This window comes from Hetaerina americana, unplaced genomic scaffold, assembly GCF_022747635.1.
Source record: "Hetaerina americana unplaced genomic scaffold, ioHetAmer1.1.p SCAF_7, whole genome shotgun sequence".
NCBI classification, from domain to species: domain Eukaryota; kingdom Metazoa; phylum Arthropoda; class Insecta; order Odonata; family Calopterygidae; genus Hetaerina; species Hetaerina americana.
Genome location: NW_027287316.1, coordinates 60,652,665 through 60,670,682, shown reverse-complemented (window position 1 = coordinate 60,670,682; position 18,018 = coordinate 60,652,665). Strand labels below are relative to the sequence as shown.

At 37.5% G+C, this 18,018-nt stretch overlaps 1 protein-coding gene across 2 annotated transcripts in view; it reads left to right on the top strand.

The window, feature by feature from the left end:
- Positions 1-18,018, top strand: part of Tk (Tachykinin) — a 556,450-nt gene that overhangs the window by 391,817 nt on the left and 146,615 nt on the right. For both annotated transcript variants that reach the window (XM_071595119.1, XM_071595118.1), the window contains 2 exons: positions 4,454-4,733; positions 6,747-8,086. In XM_071595119.1, the coding sequence (XP_071451220.1) occupies positions 4,468-4,733; positions 6,747-8,086 (1,606 nt within the window). In that variant the 5' untranslated portion in view covers positions 4,454-4,467. The remainder of the gene's footprint in view (positions 1-4,453; positions 4,734-6,746; positions 8,087-18,018) is intronic.

The following is an 18,018-nucleotide window of genomic DNA, read 5'->3' as shown; positions in this document are numbered from 1 at the left end:
AATTCCTTCGGCCAAATTGAGACTTAGTTGGTCCACAGTCAATCGACAGATAAAAAAATAGAAAATTTGAGTTTAAAAATCTATGCATTATGTACACTTGTACACGCGTCCACATTCAACGTTAAAACAAGTTAAAAATTAGAGGTCAAAGACTAGACTAAACTTTCCTTGTGGAGGAGGGCAATCATTCGAGTTTTCATTTAAGACTACGTAGATCGTCGGAAAAGGTTAGTTGTTCACGGATTTAATTTAATCCCGGGAGATTTACTTTTCTCCTTAATTAGCTTTTTTACCCAAGAACACTAACTCATCGCTGTCTTCGGGATTGCTTCTGTGATAATGGCTTTCACGAGATTCGTCTGAATAACTTGCAAATTGACTCGCAAATTACGAAGGTCACAATCCTTTTAGATATAGTGGAGTAATTTGTTGTAGAAGAATTAATCAGCATGCTTGTCGAATGATAAAAATAAACTTAATCCCTCGAAAGTCTTTTTTGGCATCCTATCGAGCGTACAATTACGAAGTTCATTGGGAACGAAGGAGTGTTTGGAGGGGAGGAGGAATTCTTGCTGTTCATTCATATGAGCAAGGGAACGAAACTCATTATGCTCTCTTGGAAAAAGTTATAAAACAAGTTCAAAGATAAAACATGGACAGAATTCGCTCCCATCTTTTCCTTTATCATCAACATGTTTCCGTCTCTTTCGGATCTTAGCGACGCGCGGGCGCATTTTTTAGTCAAACTGCGGATGCTCCCCGCGCAGGATATTTATTCTCGGAGTGATGCGTTCGCTTGAAGCCCTATTTAGACATTAAAAGCTACGGAGCGGATGGACGTTTTCCACCCTTATCCTCTCCTGGACGCGTGGGAGTTAAAGCAAAATCATGAAAAGACGAGGATCTAGCGAGGAGAGGAATACGAACAAAAGCCGTGCTCGCATTACCGTGTGCAATGCAGTATTTCTCTTGTCTGCCTGGTATAATAAAAAAAACAAACGAAACGGATTCCCGTTGACATGTATCCCAACAGTCAGCCTCATTCCATTGTACACGGTTTGGTGGATTATCAAAAGAATTATTAATAACAAACGTCCCTGGGAGAAGGAATTTTCATGCCATGTCACCGAGATGAAATAATAAGGCTTAGTGAGCGGAAAATGAGTGTCTTTTTTATCAATTATTGGGTTCATATTCTTCCTGTTGAAAGCCTAAAAGTGAGAATTATTTGATTTTCTCTGTCAAGGAGAAAATCTAAAAATCTAACGTGTAGGGGGCAGAAACAAAAATCCGAAATGCCGAGTTGAAACCAGAGGATTAGCAAAAAAAAGAGCTAAGAGGAATTTGTAATTAATATTGAAATTCATGTACAATAAAATATTTGATCTAGGCTCATTACCGATAGGTTCGTAAAAATAAAATATAAATGATGATTTTTCTACAATGTTGCCATGCTCCTTGGTTCTATCTCCTTTAAATGCTTTGTTTCGAAGATAACATTCATATTCTTAAGTATCCTAACACTTAAGTTCTTTGCTTTACATATTCAATTCCTGTTTGAAATAGGAATGATTACCTTTGCATACACATACAAGTATACACATTTACTCGTATTAGCGCATAGGAGCACCTTGCGTTACATGCTTGGTTGACTCTTGTTTAGCTAGAGCTAGATTAGTGAAACCTTTTAATAATTAACTATTAACAGATCTAATTGGTATTTGAGGAAATAAAGTTGGAATCAATCATGGAGCAAAGCTTAAATTACTGATTTAATCTCTTGAATTAAATAGAATAAGGTTTATTCAGTTACGATGTTGAGAAAGTATCATGAGCTCCGTCTCCGACTTCGGTAGGAGGGATCATGACAGTAATATTAGAGGCATGAGATGCAGTGCTGACAAATTTAAGATGCCATTTTTCCAGCTAACGAAAAGGGATCAAAGTAGCTGCAAGTGGCCACGCTTCGGGGAAGGGGAGGGAGGGAAGATTAATCTTTTATTCTAAGGAGACTACTTTTTTCTCTTTATTTTATCTAACACTTACTTTGCTGCATCCTATTGCTAGCTTCTTAACTCGGTTGCATAATATAAAACAATTAATCAAAACAAAATTTTTATTTTTTTTAAATTTCGCCTCGAGTCGCCCTTGGCACACAGCCTAGTGTCTTAAAGAAAGGCATTTACATATATTTTATAAAGATTTATCAACTGAATGGTGTGGGTGCTATTGATGTAGTTTTAAGATTTTACGGTGAATTTAAGAGATAGAATTTAATTAGAAGAAATATGCTTTATGATAACAAGGAATTAAGCTCGTTTTAAACCTTTTTATATTCTATCGAAGTGGTACCTCTCGTGTTACAACTTTTCTACATAAATTGATCCTACAGAATCTCGCAGGCATCATTCATTCACGTCCGTTTTCACACCTGCCATTACAACCAATAAATCTAACTTGATTCTAGAGAATGCGTTTGCTAAAATTTTTTCAAGCCCATTATCCGCTCAAACACTTCCCTGTCCCGTTTACGCTAATTGGTTCGCTCTAGCCCCAAAATCGTCCTAATTGACGACTATGGGTATAGAGGCGTGTAATTCCACCTAAGGAATTAGTGCATTCCTCAAATATTCTTCCACATTTAGGGTCCGGTGATCTGAAAAAAAACCCTTTTCTCTTTCCACAAACGTTATTTCTAAGAGCAGCAGAGAATCGTTTCGCAAAAAATTACAAATTTTATATTTTTATTGGGGAATAGGATGTAAACTCTGTAAGAGGCTAGCCTCAGCAATAAAACCAAAATCACATTTCTCTTTCGTCTTGTTCATCTTACGACCCGCCTTTAACGTGCTTTACAAGTGCAACAGGAAATCGTCTCGGAAGAAAGCAATAAAGTTGGCAAGTTTATAGTCTTTGCTTGGGACACAAAAATCCCCTCCCTAGTGTTGCATAAGTATATTTATGTCGTGTGCTTGCCATTCTGATGGTTATTTATGCTAGTATATTTAGATACTAGGGGCCGATTTCTGTGAGGGGAGACGGAGACTTAAACTAAGAACAAAACTAATTAAAGAAAACTCGAATATATTGTCAATTTACTACTGCTAAGATAAAAATATTCATAATCAATACGTGGCCCAGAATGTCGTCTGCATCAAAACCCATTCCATAATACTCATTTATATGGGATCACGCAGGTGATTACAAATATTTTCAAGAATAAATAAAAATGTTCCGAAAAGTAATATTTTTACATTTATTCGCCACAGACATCTACGACCCTATGATTTGAAATACGGCGCGTAATGTTCTGCACATTAAATAATCGCACCGCCAATTCGTGCGAGATGGTATGAGTAGTTAAGGTGAGTCAAAAAGAGAGAATATTACATTATGCATAAGGGGAATACACATACTTGTACAATTTCAATGTGCTAGTTGCCACTGAGAACTGGTTATTTGCCTCTATCCCTCGGTCATACTTTTAGCTTTTTTTTTAATATTTCCTTTCGGCCTGTAAATTTCCCAACGAGTAATTTAATCACTCCAGAATACCTGTAGATAAAATTATCGAAGTCAATACATCATTGTTTAAATAAGGACCATAATTTAAATGGACCAAAATCTACAAAAATTCAAAATGAAGATATACATCCTATATCCTGGATTTGATGATTCTGGGCTTGGTGTGTGGGAATTCAAGTAGACAAAATGGAAAGAAGCTCTGAAACCAACAACAAAAATTTCAATGTAGAGCTGTTAAAATCCAATCATGCACAAGCTTAACTGCGTAGTAGAAGTAGTAGTAGTAGTAGTATTTAGGGGAGGCCACCGACAGCTAAGTTCATTTGCGTCATAGGGGATGGACAGGAAAGGATGAAGGGTGGAGGGAAACCCAGCGTCGGCATTAGCCTACTCTTTACGAAAGGCGCCAAGGGGTCCGCAGTTTAACGTCCCATCCGATAGACGGCGTACTCACTCAAAGTGCCCTCCACAAGGCACCTCAAGTAGGGATCGAGATACCTCTGAAAAATATGCGACACCGCCGGGATTTGAACCCGCGCCCTCAGGGTGGGAACCCAGTACGTAAGCCCCCGCACCATCTAAATGCGTTTGGTATAACTTGGTGTAACTAATAACACATCTAAGTGGCTAAATATTTCCAGATATATCACTATTCATGACCTAAGGTGAATTGCATGATAACATGAACACCTGATGATGCGGTGATGCATCAAAACTTAGGTCGCAAAAAATAAATTTGCGTGTACATATTAGGCTAGTGTACGTGCTATTCAAAATGTCATCCTCCTGATAACCCGCAATGGTGAGTAAATACACATTTGGTAGATAACGTTTCTCAAATTCCTTGCAAATTACACTTTCAGAGACAACGATTAAGAATTGGGTTTTCATGTGTCTTCCCACTTCTCTCTCCCCTATCTGCGACTAGGCCCCGCCCACCAGATGGCAGTCCGGTTGACCCTGCTGGCGGCCCCCCTCCTCGGCGTCACCCTAGTGCTCCTCGCCCTCCTGCCACCCTCCAGCCACGTAGCGTCGGCATCGGCGGCAGCGGCGCCCGGCAAGGCCCCCGCCACCACAGCCTCCCCCGGCACCCTTCCGCGCTCGCTGCCGTGCAATGGGCAGGCCAAGGCTGACCAAGGGGATGCAGGCAGGGGAAAGAGGGACACCAAGTGCACCATGGTGGCTGCGGCCACCAACGCCGACAAAAGGTGAAGCGGATGACTCCGCGGGATGTGAATGTCAAATCACACGCGCGGTGTAAAGAAATTCTTCCTGTTTTTTATTTCTCATTTAAGTGTAGTTTCCCTCCTAAAAGTGAAGTATCATTTAAATATTTTTCACTTTCATGGTTTTTTCCGAACTGTGGTCCATCTAAGTGAATTTTCTCTTCTGATGGATTTTGAATCTATTCCAAGGGTATTTAATTTCAAGTATTTATTTAAACGATTTTTCACCCAGAAATTTTCTTGTGTCTAGTTTCCAACCCCCTCTCTCACTCCCGGATGACTTATAACCGGACCTATTTGACTGTGTAAAAGTTCCATCATCAGGGCGCGTAAATTTACGTACTATAATTAAATCTATATTTTCACATGAATGAACACTGTAAATCCTTTTCATTCGATAACAACATGATTCCTAGATGATTCTGTCCTTGTACAAGGAGTTCCGTGATTGAATTTGATAAATCAGTGCTCAAATCAATTTCCTGGAACGGAATTAACGGAAGCCAGAAACCTTTAGTATGGAATATTTAACGCGAAATACATTGCATCTACGCTAATAAAACCTACTCAGGCAATATTTTAGTAGGTTTAAAAGGTTGTATGTAACAAAAAAGACTCTCAGTCAAAAAATTGTTCATTTTGTGGCTATCCTTGAGAAAAAAATGAAGAGTCGTATGCCTATGCATCTTTCCTAATTGCTTTACAGGGGTTGCAGGGATTCACCGCTCATCCATAAATTGATTTAAGCTATTCTAAATTTCATCTGTAATTCAATTCCTCTCCGTTTTGGAAAATTTTCAAACGTACCCTTTAATTAATCGGTGAACGATCCATGTGTAGTTCGCGGTCAGTAGTGATATAATCGTGAAAATATAGGGAACTGGCTTTTTTTACAATGCTGAAGTCCTCAAAGCATTATGCATATAAGTTTTTCATGCTGCGGGAAATTCGGCATTCTCCGCTTGGGAATACATTCATATGTATTCCCATACTAAATATTTGTCAGCCTTCAGGTACGTTAGATACTCATTTTTATCGAACGGTCGAATAAAAGGAAACAAATTACATTTGAAAGAAAACTTTCTCAGTTCCTCTCATATGAGATATCATCACATTTGTATATGTTCGACCTTATTCCCTCCCAATTCTCTTTCGTTTAATCTACCGATGCAACAAGTAATTAGGAACAAATGCAACTGCGGTCACGGCACAAAGGGCAGTTTTATAAACAAAACCAGAAATGGATCGGTATTTGGAACTTTTTAGCTGCCCCAAAATTCAAAGAAAAATAATTGTGACGAAACAATTTCAATTTTTCGTGCTACTCGCAATAAAAATCTCTCTTTCACAATATGACTAGAATTATTTCAAAAGTTTGAGGGGCACGCGTATAAATTACTCTTGACAGAGACTTTGCACGAACTTCAACGACATTCATGCATATATTTGTATACTGTGTAAGTTTAGTTTTAACATAATGATGTTTGTTTTGAACCACCAAATGAATAATACTGAGCGGAAATGACTTTAGGAATGGTTTAGCTACAAAATGACTCTTGTATTCCCTTGAAAAAATCATTTGAAATAGCAAACATTGCTTGGGATGGTACTTAATGTTAATTTGTCCGTAAGGTGCAGGTTTTAGAATGACCGGGAAAAACAACTACTCATTGTCATGTTATTTGAGTGATTTAGCATCACTACACCTCTAAGACCAAAATTATCATTCGTCCACCTTCTCTCCCTTACATACTCATACGGATTCATCCCTTTATGACCCTCTTCAGAATTCGCATTGCCTCTCAGTGTCTCCTACATCCGTTCTATCTACGGTCAAATTCCTCCCAGAAGCAATACTTTTCTGAAAAAACATTTCTCTTTCAAACGAAGGTTTTTGAAGCGATTAATGATGTTACCATTGGAATATTAACTCTATTTTAATTCCTTAGATGCAAGAAGGGAGGGTGTCTAACCAATATTTCTAAATGTTTGTAGGTTGAAACCAGAGGGAGAGGAAGGGCCCCACATGTCCAAGAGGGCAGTGTCCGAGTCCATTTCGGCCGAGAAGAGAGCCCCAAGCTCCAGCGGCTTCTTCGGGATGCGGGGCAAGAAGGGAGTGGAAGCCGAGGGGGACGGCGGGGAGGCTTTTAAAAGGGCTCCGAGCTCTAGTGGATTCTTCGGCATGCGAGGAAAGAAGGAGGACCCCTCCGATGGAGTAGAGAGCACCTACTACGACCCAGAAGATTTTGAGTCGGCAGATAAGCGGGCCCCCAGCTCCAGCGGGTTCTTCGGTATGCGGGGCAAGAAGATTCCCATCCTGGGCTACGCCCCGTGGTACAGGGACCCGAAGAGGGCCCGCATGGGATTCTTCGGCACTCGGGGGAAGAAGAGCGGTGATGAAGGTGAGGACTATTACGGGGAGGAGTACAAGCGGGCACCCGCCATGGGGTTCTTCGGAAGCCGGGGAAAGAAATGGGACGACGATGGCAGTGTGTACGACTGGGGCTCCGAGGATTCTGCGGCACTCCCCTCCGAGGACAAGAGGGTCGCCCAACACATGAACTTCTTCGGCATGCGGGGCAAGCGGAACGGTGGGGATGTCGGGGATGCGGCAGCCGACTACGAGAAGAGGGCCCCGAACAGCGGTTTCTTCGGTATGAGGGGCAAGAAATCCCCGGGGTTCGACGGCGACGAAGCCGGTGAATGGGGAGAGGAGAAGCGAGCACCCAACAGCGGCTTCTTCGGTATGAGGGGCAAGAAGGACTACGCCGATGAAATGGACTACGATGACGCGTACGGGGAGGCGGCGGCGTCAAAGAGGGCTCCCATGGGCTTCTTCGGCATGCGGGGGAAGAAAGAATACCCGGGGTATTGGACGGAGGGAGGGGACAAGCGGGCCCCAATGGGTTTCTTCGGCATGCGAGGCAAGAAGGACGGGGGAGAGGAAGGGTTGTCCGAGGAGGACGGACTTGAGGAGGAGAAGAGAGCGGCCCAGCACCTATCCTTCTTCGGCATGAGGGGCAAGAAGTCGGATGAGTTCGCACCAGCCGACGGCTGGTACCTGCATCAGGGGGAAGTCAAGCGGGGCCTGGCGGGGGCGGCCGTCTCGGCGTGGCCTTCCTCGTCCCAGAGACCAAGCTCCATTAACTCCCTGCTGGCATACCTGGCCGGGAGGGACGCCGCGATAGCCGAGGTGTCAGGCCACAGCGGGTCCGGATGGCGACCAGTCAGGAAGAGGTTCCGGGGCAACAAGAAGGCGCCCATGGGATTCATCGGGATGAGGGGAAAGAAGGCGGAGACCCTCAGCAAGGAAGTGTGGCCGCCTTCAGCCAACAGTGAGTGCCACTAAACTGTCTCATCAAATAATTTATTTATTTTGCATTAGTCCGAAAACAGCACTTCGACCTATACAGCGGTCTTTGAACATTGATATAACAATTTGACAATTACATACACTCATATCGTATTATACCTATGGTACCCTCTATCCAAACTTTTATCGCGTCCTCTAGGATTACTTCAGATTTCATCATATGGTATCCGAAAGACTGAAAGCTAAGGTTCAGTTTAAAATTCCTCGAAAATAACTGTAGATGAAATTAAGCTATCTCCCACTTATACGTAACTAAAAGATTACCACAGCGGAACTTTAGACTAAAATCCAAAATTCTACTCACAAGTAGATTTAATGCATGAGTAATGGTAATTAAACATTGAATTTAATCAGAAAACTATAAATTGGAGGTAAGAAGGAATTGGTCAAATGGCCGGTAAATTTGAAAAAAGGATATGAGATAACTATTTTAATGTGAAGAGAACGGACAACAGTGGTGGCGAAGACGGCAAGGATTTGTATTTATGAACTTTTACATTTCCTGACTGGAAATTTAATCATTATTGGTCAACTTTCATCCTTATAATAATTATAATATACCGTACAAAACACCATATAACGTTATTTATTAAGATAAGATTTATGCATAACGGGTGGGCATCATGGAAAGATTATTAAACCGCTTACTTAATGAAATCTGGAGAAAACGAAGAATATTAAATGGATAATCTATGTTATTAGATAGTGTCTCAAATGTATATTGTCATGATGACACGTTGAATCTAAACTCCATCAGTTTCATAATTTGCATCACTTTGCTTTAATAAATCAAAAGAGAGATGGTACTTTTTTCCACACTTTATTTTACAAGTCGAACCGGTCGACTTGTAAAATAAAGTGTGGAAAAAAGTACCATCTCTCTTTTGATTTATTAGAATGGATTTCCACAAAGTGAAGCCTGAAACCATCGAGTTTATCACTTTGCTTCCTAATTTTCTTTTACTACTGCGAATACCGAATGCTGAATACTGTCCTCTCTGCGATTTATTTACTATTTTTTATTTTATTTTAATTATTTCGAACACAACTTCCTACTGCGCAGAAATAATTTACTCATTAGATTATGTTTTAATGGTGGAAGATTGGTTGGATAAGAATCTCAAAAAGTGGATTTTTGAGGATCGTCGGAATCATCAAAGGTCACTCGAATAATCTCAAACACTTTCACTGAAATCAGTACCGTAAAAGATTTAATGGTAGACTAAGCTAGGGATAAGTTTCAATTTTCTGCATCTTTAAGTGGGGAAGCAGGTACTTCAAAGTTTGACATAATCGTGGCGTAGCTATAAACAGATTAACTATCCAAGTTTGAGAAGGTATATTCTTTAAAGAACCTCACAAGAGAGCTCGATAGCCGTTGATATTCAAATGCAAGGGGCAAAGAGATCACAATACTGCCTCAAGTTACCACCGCCATGACGCTTGTAATGGGAAACTCATTAAAGTGTAATAAAATCAGCCGTACAGTTATATTACAACAATAAATGAAAATTACTTGGGTGTCCGGCTATGAGATATTAGGTATCAGTTTTGGTCACTGTTGACTATGAATACTAGGTGGTAAATTATAATTTTTGGGGAATTCTTTCTTCATTTCTTCACATAACGTAATCAGGCACCATGCCGTTTATTTCACGCATTATCATCGTAAAATGGCTTTTGATAACCTGCAGTTGTGTTATTGATCAGGTTCAGAAAACGAGAAGTAACGAGTTCATACTTGACGGTAGTTACTTCAGACTAACGAAAGATAACGTTTACAAACATGCTGCTTGCATGTAATTATACAGTGTACGCTATAAGTAGGTATCCATCCATAAGTTTGCCACCAACTCGAAATGGGATATTTCAGCTGCTCGTGTTCCTCGTAGAGTAGGCCTTTTAATTCAATGTTAAAATAGGTTTACAAGTAACTAAAAATTGAACGAGATATAACGGTAATTTCGCATTTCATGTTTTTATGTTTCAACATGGAACAGCTCCACTGAATTTTAACCTGAAGACTAATATTAATATTTTGCAACAGTTTCAATGTGAAACACCATTTTCTCACGATAATTTAAATCTCTTAGACAACCCAGATGGTGAAGATGTTTATGTGTACTATATTTGTTGATAACAACTCTAAAATCGCGTCCACTATATAAAAATGTCGCTAATCCAATAAATAAGTTAAATAATGACTCTAAAAAGGTCGTAAATATGTTTAAATATCAGTTAAAATACCGGTTAAAAGTACGAAATAAATGTGTAAAAATTTACATAGACATCATCTGCCTTTCCTGAAAAATAAGAGTAGAAGAAACGAACATGGCAGAGAAAGAGAGCTCAGAAGAATTTTGAATGCGAAACATAGTTTTTGATTAATTAGTACTCTGCAGTTGGAGCACCATTGAGGGTTTCAAATATTTATTTTCCTCTTAGCCAATAGAAAGAATCTTTGCGTTTTTACATTTTCTTTTGTCTGTTGTAATATATTAATTTGTGTTTATATGTTTATCTGCCTTGGAAACTATGAAGCATAATATAGAATGTCGAATGTAGCTACAATTTTACTTTACTACCACAAGGTTTGACGTAACGCGAAATAAAGCATATTTCAAAATACAAGCACACTAATCTATTCACAGATAAAACCGTTGGGTTTCATTAAACATAACCTCATAAACGTTAATCTCAAATTCATCACATTTTATTACAGAGTGACATGATTAAAAGATTTATTTACTAAGCCTATTACTTTCTCCAAGATATTTTGAACTGTGACCTTCTGTGAGCAAAAAACTAAATAAAAGAAAAGTCGCTCATACCACACCTTGTTCCAACTTCAACTTTTTCAGAACTTCCCGCATGTAAAGAAGCACATCGTCCATTCTCTCCAATTTCAGTTGCGCACTTAGGTAGAAAAAGTGCCCTTATAGTTAACTTTTCGCTCCCATCTGATTGATTACGATCGCCTCCTTCCTCCCCCCCACGATACTCAATATCGTAATTGCTTCTGAGAGATTTTCTTTCGAAAATGTTTGGCTAAAGTCACACTTTGGAGATGTTTCGATGGCTGAATGGCCATAGGTCGAATAGACGAAAAGTAGTTATACAGGTCATTTAATTCCACATACAAACAAGTAGGATAAATATAGAACATTTTATTCTGGCACGAAATGGATAGTTATACTTAATCTTCAAGCCAGAAATCGTTTTTTTATCACGAAAATGAATGAAATTAGTTGCCTGACGCTAGAAAAATGAGTTAAAAAGTCCCTATTTTGTTTGGCGATACCCTTTCCTTACGTATTGATTATGGAATGTTTTTGAAAATCAAATCATTTACTTATCAAAATATTATTGAGAGGATTATCTCTCTGAAATTGAGTTAAATAAGGAATAAGCTCTATGCGGTAGGAATTGATTAAAAAATGTTTCCAACCCACTACATCATAAAAAAAATCTTGAAAACACCCGTCTAATTTCTTTCGACTCAGTTGCGAGGTGAAATTCCAAGTACAATGAAATTTTTTGAATATACTGATTTCACCCTTCGCTGGGTTAGCATTTTTGCCATTTTTGGATCTATAATTGGTAAACATCAGCGAGCGTAAGCTCTGCGCAGGGGAAGCTACATATACACATGATTCATTTAAAGGCATTCTTTATAGTTTTGCAATTGGAATGGCAGAACTATGAGTTAAAACATGTATATATTAGCGCGAGAGTGAATCATTCAATTGCGGTTTGAAAAAGAAACACGTTTTCAGGGAACATTTTTAACGAGCATGGTTTCCTTCACTTTTATATGGTGTATTCCTCAGTACAAGTTCGATATCCACACTTAATTCCTCATGCAAGGATATTATAGAAAAATTCAGGAAAATTTTAAACTTATAGAACTATCCAGAATCGCTAACGACGTATTTGTTTTAACTTGAATTTTCAAAGAAAGCATGCGAATTTTTTTTTCGAAGTAGGACTTCATCAAAGCCTTTTTTCGGAAGTAGGACGAATCAGGATACAAAACGCCCAAAATATATAGGCTAACTTGGAAGTCTAATTCTTCTAAATTCAAAGCATTAACTACCTTCGTACCCAGAAATTAATATTCATTTGGGTTTAACTTAGGAAACCAGGTATATATTTTAAATACAGTAGAAGTCGGCATTCCGGACCCTTCATTTTTTCCATAAATTAATGCGGTCCCGTCATCATGCAAACAATGACTGCAATTGGGTGTACCACCACAAAAAATCATAAGAATAACGAATCAATCAATTTACATACAAGTCCCATGAAATTTTCGTGAAATAATAAAATCATTACTTTTACGGGGCGAGAAATCGAGACTAGAAGTTCTGCATGAAAAAGGTTTAACTTTTTAAATTATTAAATGTTATTATTAAGTCCCTTTACAAGGAACTCTGCTTCTTTTTTTTATTCCATGTTTAAAATTAACAATAAAATATGAAAAATCTTTGCTAAATGTTTAGCTTGCTTTGAAAAATCATACTTAGTTAATTGTGTTCTATCAAGGTAATTTAATAAATAACAAGGACAAGATACTTTCGGTTTAAATTGCGGACGAGCTTCGAGTGGCCATTTAAAAATACTGACCAGTAAAAAATATGCCAAGTATAAATATGATGGTCCAATTAATTTTAGTAAATTTTACTCAATTTTTTTTGCTTTCACGGGATACATTTATCAGTGCATAAATCTGTAAGCTGTTATTGTACACGCACTAAGGGTAGGGGTTGGTGATATTCTGCTGTAAACTGAATTTATTACTGTATTTTCTATTACCCAAACCCAATCGCTCGAAACACTCAACAAACTATTCTATAATTATCACTCATGAGAACCATATCAATTCTCTTTGAGTAAATAAATACATATTTACTCCGAAAATTACAATTTCAGTATCTCTTCAAAATAAAATTATTATTATTATGGGAATAAATCCTTATTTTATTTAGAAAACCGTTTTTTCTTTCAAATATTTCGGTACCTTGCCTTTTCAATGCATGTTAGAAGGCAGTGCCAATAAACAACCGAGTAACAAACTCAGACTGCCGTCACTCCGCTCCGAGCGTAAACTTCTACCAAAAGAATTCTTTCGCTCCCTATTTCCTTCTCTGCCCTTAACTCTCATCCCTCTTTTGTCTTCAACGTTTTACGCAAGCCTACCTCTTCCTCAAACGCGTTGTGTTTCAGCCTAAAGAGTTTCCACAGAAATATCTACTGAATCGGTTTTCTTCCTCATTCTTCGTTTTACGTGAGATCAAAGGAAAATGTATTGAACCAAAGTTTGCCTTGCTGCTTAAATGTTGGAGTTTTATTCCAGCAGAAACTACCATGAAGACCTGCGAGCTAGTACGTGGGAGGTGTGGCAAAGGTTTAAGGTAATTCTGAGCAGCGAAAAATCCACAGCAGAGGATATGATATGAGATTTTAGTTGGGTATTATGTCAAAACTGTTAGCTCATTAGTAAAAGTTTTCTAGTGATTAAAAATTGTGGGTGGGAGGAACTCCTATTTAAATCATTTAGCCGATTCCATATAAATTCACATACTTGTGGCAAAAATGAATAGTTTGAAAAATAAACTTATTTGATTTATAAAGGGAAACTAATAGGTAATTCGACCATTATCGAATATAATTTTCAACTTGCGGCTTCATGAAAGGTTTAATTGTTAAATCTAATGCTTCTTTCAATCCCTAAATCTTCAGCTCAAATCGCTTGCTGCTCGATATTAGTTTTGAGAACGTGAAGTATGATTGTTTTTAACTATTTTGAAGCCCAATTTTCAAGATATTCCACGTCGATTTAAAACTTTAGAATTCATCAGATAAAATAAACTTTAATGCGACCTAGGTTTCACGACCCCGCAGATTTTCGTGTAAATTGCATTTCCTTGTTTGCTCAAGTTGTTAGAGTATCGGACCGGCAAGTCAAAAGTCCTGGTCAAGGAAATATTTTTGCTTTTGTGACCTTCTCGGTTTCGCCTTCCCAACTTCTCCTGTGTTTGAATATTTTTTGTGTTCCTATCCCTCTTCCTAATATCTATATCAATGGGAATGAATATTTGTTTGTCATATGGCGGGTTTTTGTGTTTGTATGTATATGTGTATATATATATATATATATATATATATATATATATATATATATATATTCACGCACATATCTTTGACTATGAAGGTGGATCAGTAACTGACGGGGGAGTGGGTTGGGGGTTAAGGGAGGTGTATTGCAGCGTCCTTGACAGGTTTATTTCATATGTGAAATTAAAAAGTTTTATTCTGACTTTATTCAGCATGGAACTATTTCACAAAGTTATGCCAGAAACGATTTATCACACTCATGCTCAAGGTTCAAGTGACTCTTTCATTGGAATTTATTTTATTTAATAGAAAAATCATTGAAAACACTAATAGTATACTACAATAATAGTGTTATATAGTAAACACTAAAAGTGTACTAGTCTAATTTCATCTGATTGCTTTGTTATTTGATTCCTTAGTTACATTATTTGAGTCTTGCAACTCCACCAGAAAATAAAATGTCACCAGAAAATGAGTGCAAATTTCACCAAAAAAGAGTCACCAGAAAATAAAATCCCAATATCGTGTGAAGAACATAAAACTACATGAAAAAAGTAAGTTTAATCTAAAAATGTAAAGTTTCCTTTCCCTCTATCTGCAGAAACTGCTTTACAAATACATTTAAGCCTCCTTTGGAAAATCGTTAACTCCCAGTTCCTCGATTAAACGTATTTGATACTAAAATGTTTCCTTCTCGGATGAAAGAGGGATAGTCTTTCATTAAAACCCTTACAAGGTGAGTCATCATTTAAATAAATATTAAAATACGGTAAAATATTTACAGTCGTTACGTTTCCTCCCAGTAAACATTTCCGTTTCCATTAATTGGGTTATCCAAAAGGAAATTATTCATTAACACGGAGCTGATTAAGGAATGTTTTCACCTAATGGAAAACATGCATGCGTGTGATACTTCATAACTCGTATTAATCAGTGAGTTAATTAATATTCACTGATGAGGAGTTCTTTTCATAGCGTCGAATTATATTTGACACGAATTTAGACTGCTGGGACCTTGATTTCGTGCAAATTATCATTCCCTGCATATTATAACGATAATAACTTCATATATCGAGCAAATGCTTTTGTTCCATCCCTTGAAATGCTGACATTGAGAGTTGGAACATTTATACAATATTCAAGAGTTAGTTCATGAGAAATTACTCTGTCATTTTTTGTAAACCATGTTTTTTACTGAGAGCACCATGACTGAAAAATATATTTTCGATCTGCACACTGTATTTTTATCTTCTTTTATCTTTATTAATTCAACATGTTTCAATAAACTAAAAATATAGCTCATAATTTAGGAGAATCTCTCTAAAATATTGCTCCAAGTTAACATGTGTACTAGTATTCCACACTTAATTAACATATCATGATTAACTAACAGAATTTCAATTTATATTATCTGCATATCCTTTGTTATGTAAATGATCTTAATACGAAAAGGACAGTTTAAAAATACTGGCAATTCACGTGAAGGCGTCATAATTAAATGGTGTACTCTTATGCACAGACAAGGATTTATATGAATATGAAAATCTATTAAAGGCACTGCATTTCACTTTATATTATGAGTAGATTTATAAATTACGATTTTTGGATCACACTGCTTAACAAATTGTGAAATTTAAATTCTCAATATCCAACGCGCATGAGACCAAGATCAAAAAATCATGCCATTTGGACAATTCATTAACAGATTGTTTTTTATATTCGAAAAAAGAATGATAAGGTAAACGCCAGCATACTCATATACAGCTAAATTAAATATGATTCACTAATGGAATTGGCAAAAATTCGTAGTTATAGAATAATTTTTGTCTAATTGTGGACATAATTAATTCTCTTACTTTGCAATAAATCAAGTTTATTTCAGTATTTGTCATAGGTTTCCCACAATTCGCTACACTTTATAATTGAATTAATAATGCAAAGTTTGCACAAAAGTTTGTAGTTGCGTTGCGGAAACAATGAATTATTAATAATGTATCGAAATATTACGATCAAATTTTAACTCAGTTTTTCATAGTCAATCTGCACGAATGTGGAACTTCTCCATGACATTGGATTAACCTCTACCAATCAGTAGTCCAATTTTATCTCTTGGTTTATCCGTTCCCCGGGAAAATAACGGATTACTCTTACTAGAATGGATAGAATCCATCTAGGTTTCTCATCACTGAATTGGAAGAGAACGTCAAAGACATTTCTGATGGTCGTAAAACACCGAAGATATGGAACGAGTGTATCCATAGCACATGCGATTGTTGACGCAGGCCCGACGGGGGCATACAGTGGGGAAAAAAGGAGATTGATGTTCAGATAAATAGGAATTGGCAATGGAACTCTAAGGATTCCGCCCACGACTCACCTACGCACTGTCCCCGGTTCTCCATTCGCATGACTTGGGGCATAAATTTAAAAAAAACGAGAGGGAGATGAATATTGACGAATAGTTACGCGTTATCTCTTAAAAGAAACAATAGAAAAACACCTTCGACCGGATCTGGGACCGTTTCACTAACATGACGTTCAAAATAAGATAAATTAAAATACAGAATAAACAGAGTTTTCATACTTAGTGGTAAAACATAAATTGCGATATCAAATGATATCATATTTTAATCTACTCAAAAAAATTAAGTAGCGATCTGGAATATTCACATCCTAACATAAGTTAACCAAAAGAAAAAAAGTTAGGTGAATGTTTAGTCAGCATCATAGCAAAAATTAGTAATCATCGGAGGATATATCTACACCTGCATAATACACCGCAAGCTGTCGCAAGGACGCGTGGCAGGGGGTGGTAGGTCACCAACCATTCTAGATATATTCAACATATTCAGGCAAGATTTAGTTGAAGTTCGTCATTGTCAGAAACTAATTTGCACTTTTGCACAGATTTATTGTAACGTACGACGCGTTTCAATTCATCGAACTTAAGGTACAAGACAAGATTCAACATCTTGCTTGATTCAACATCAAGAGTTTTGCTCGGCCAAAATTGGTTTGGACTGGACGCATTAAACATCACAAAAATTCCCAGCCCTGGAATATAATTTGTAAAAACCGCGAACGTCAAGACAAACCATTCTGATTCCATTCATACACCAATATTAATACTCTTTCCTTCCGTCTTTGCCTCTACCTCCCAACAATCTCCCCCCTACGTGTATGCACCAGTACTTTACCAATAAAAATTCTCTGAATTCAATTTTTATTTTATGATTTCCTTCTCCCAACAGCCTTGCCTTCATCCCACTAGGCTCAGTACTAATTTGTTTCTTTTCTTTCGGCTCTTTTTATATATATACACCAATTCTATAATAGTATATAGTTCAAAGAAGGATGAGAATTTTTTAAATTTGATAATTGAATGGTAGGAACAAGGAAGAGAATGAAAGCGAGTAACATACAGAAATCCATTCACCGTAGCTTGGAGAGAGAGAATGCCATCTCACCACTTCACTTTGAATGATCCACAAGTGCTTAGCAGAGAAAATCGAGGTTACGGCTTCACTTTCCCTCACCCTGTGCAAAATGAAACCGTCCTTTATTTTTCAAATCCCATTGCCGCTAATGAAATCTTTAATCTTCCAAGAAACCATCTTAAAAGAAAAACAATCGAGTTACACTAATGAAACGAGAGATTCCTCCTCGTCGAACTGCATCAAATAAAAAAGTGACAGTAATAAGTGCGATAAAAAACACACATTCCACATTTTGCATTTTATTCTTCTCGAAGAATACAAGCGTTTTCGTATCCATTTG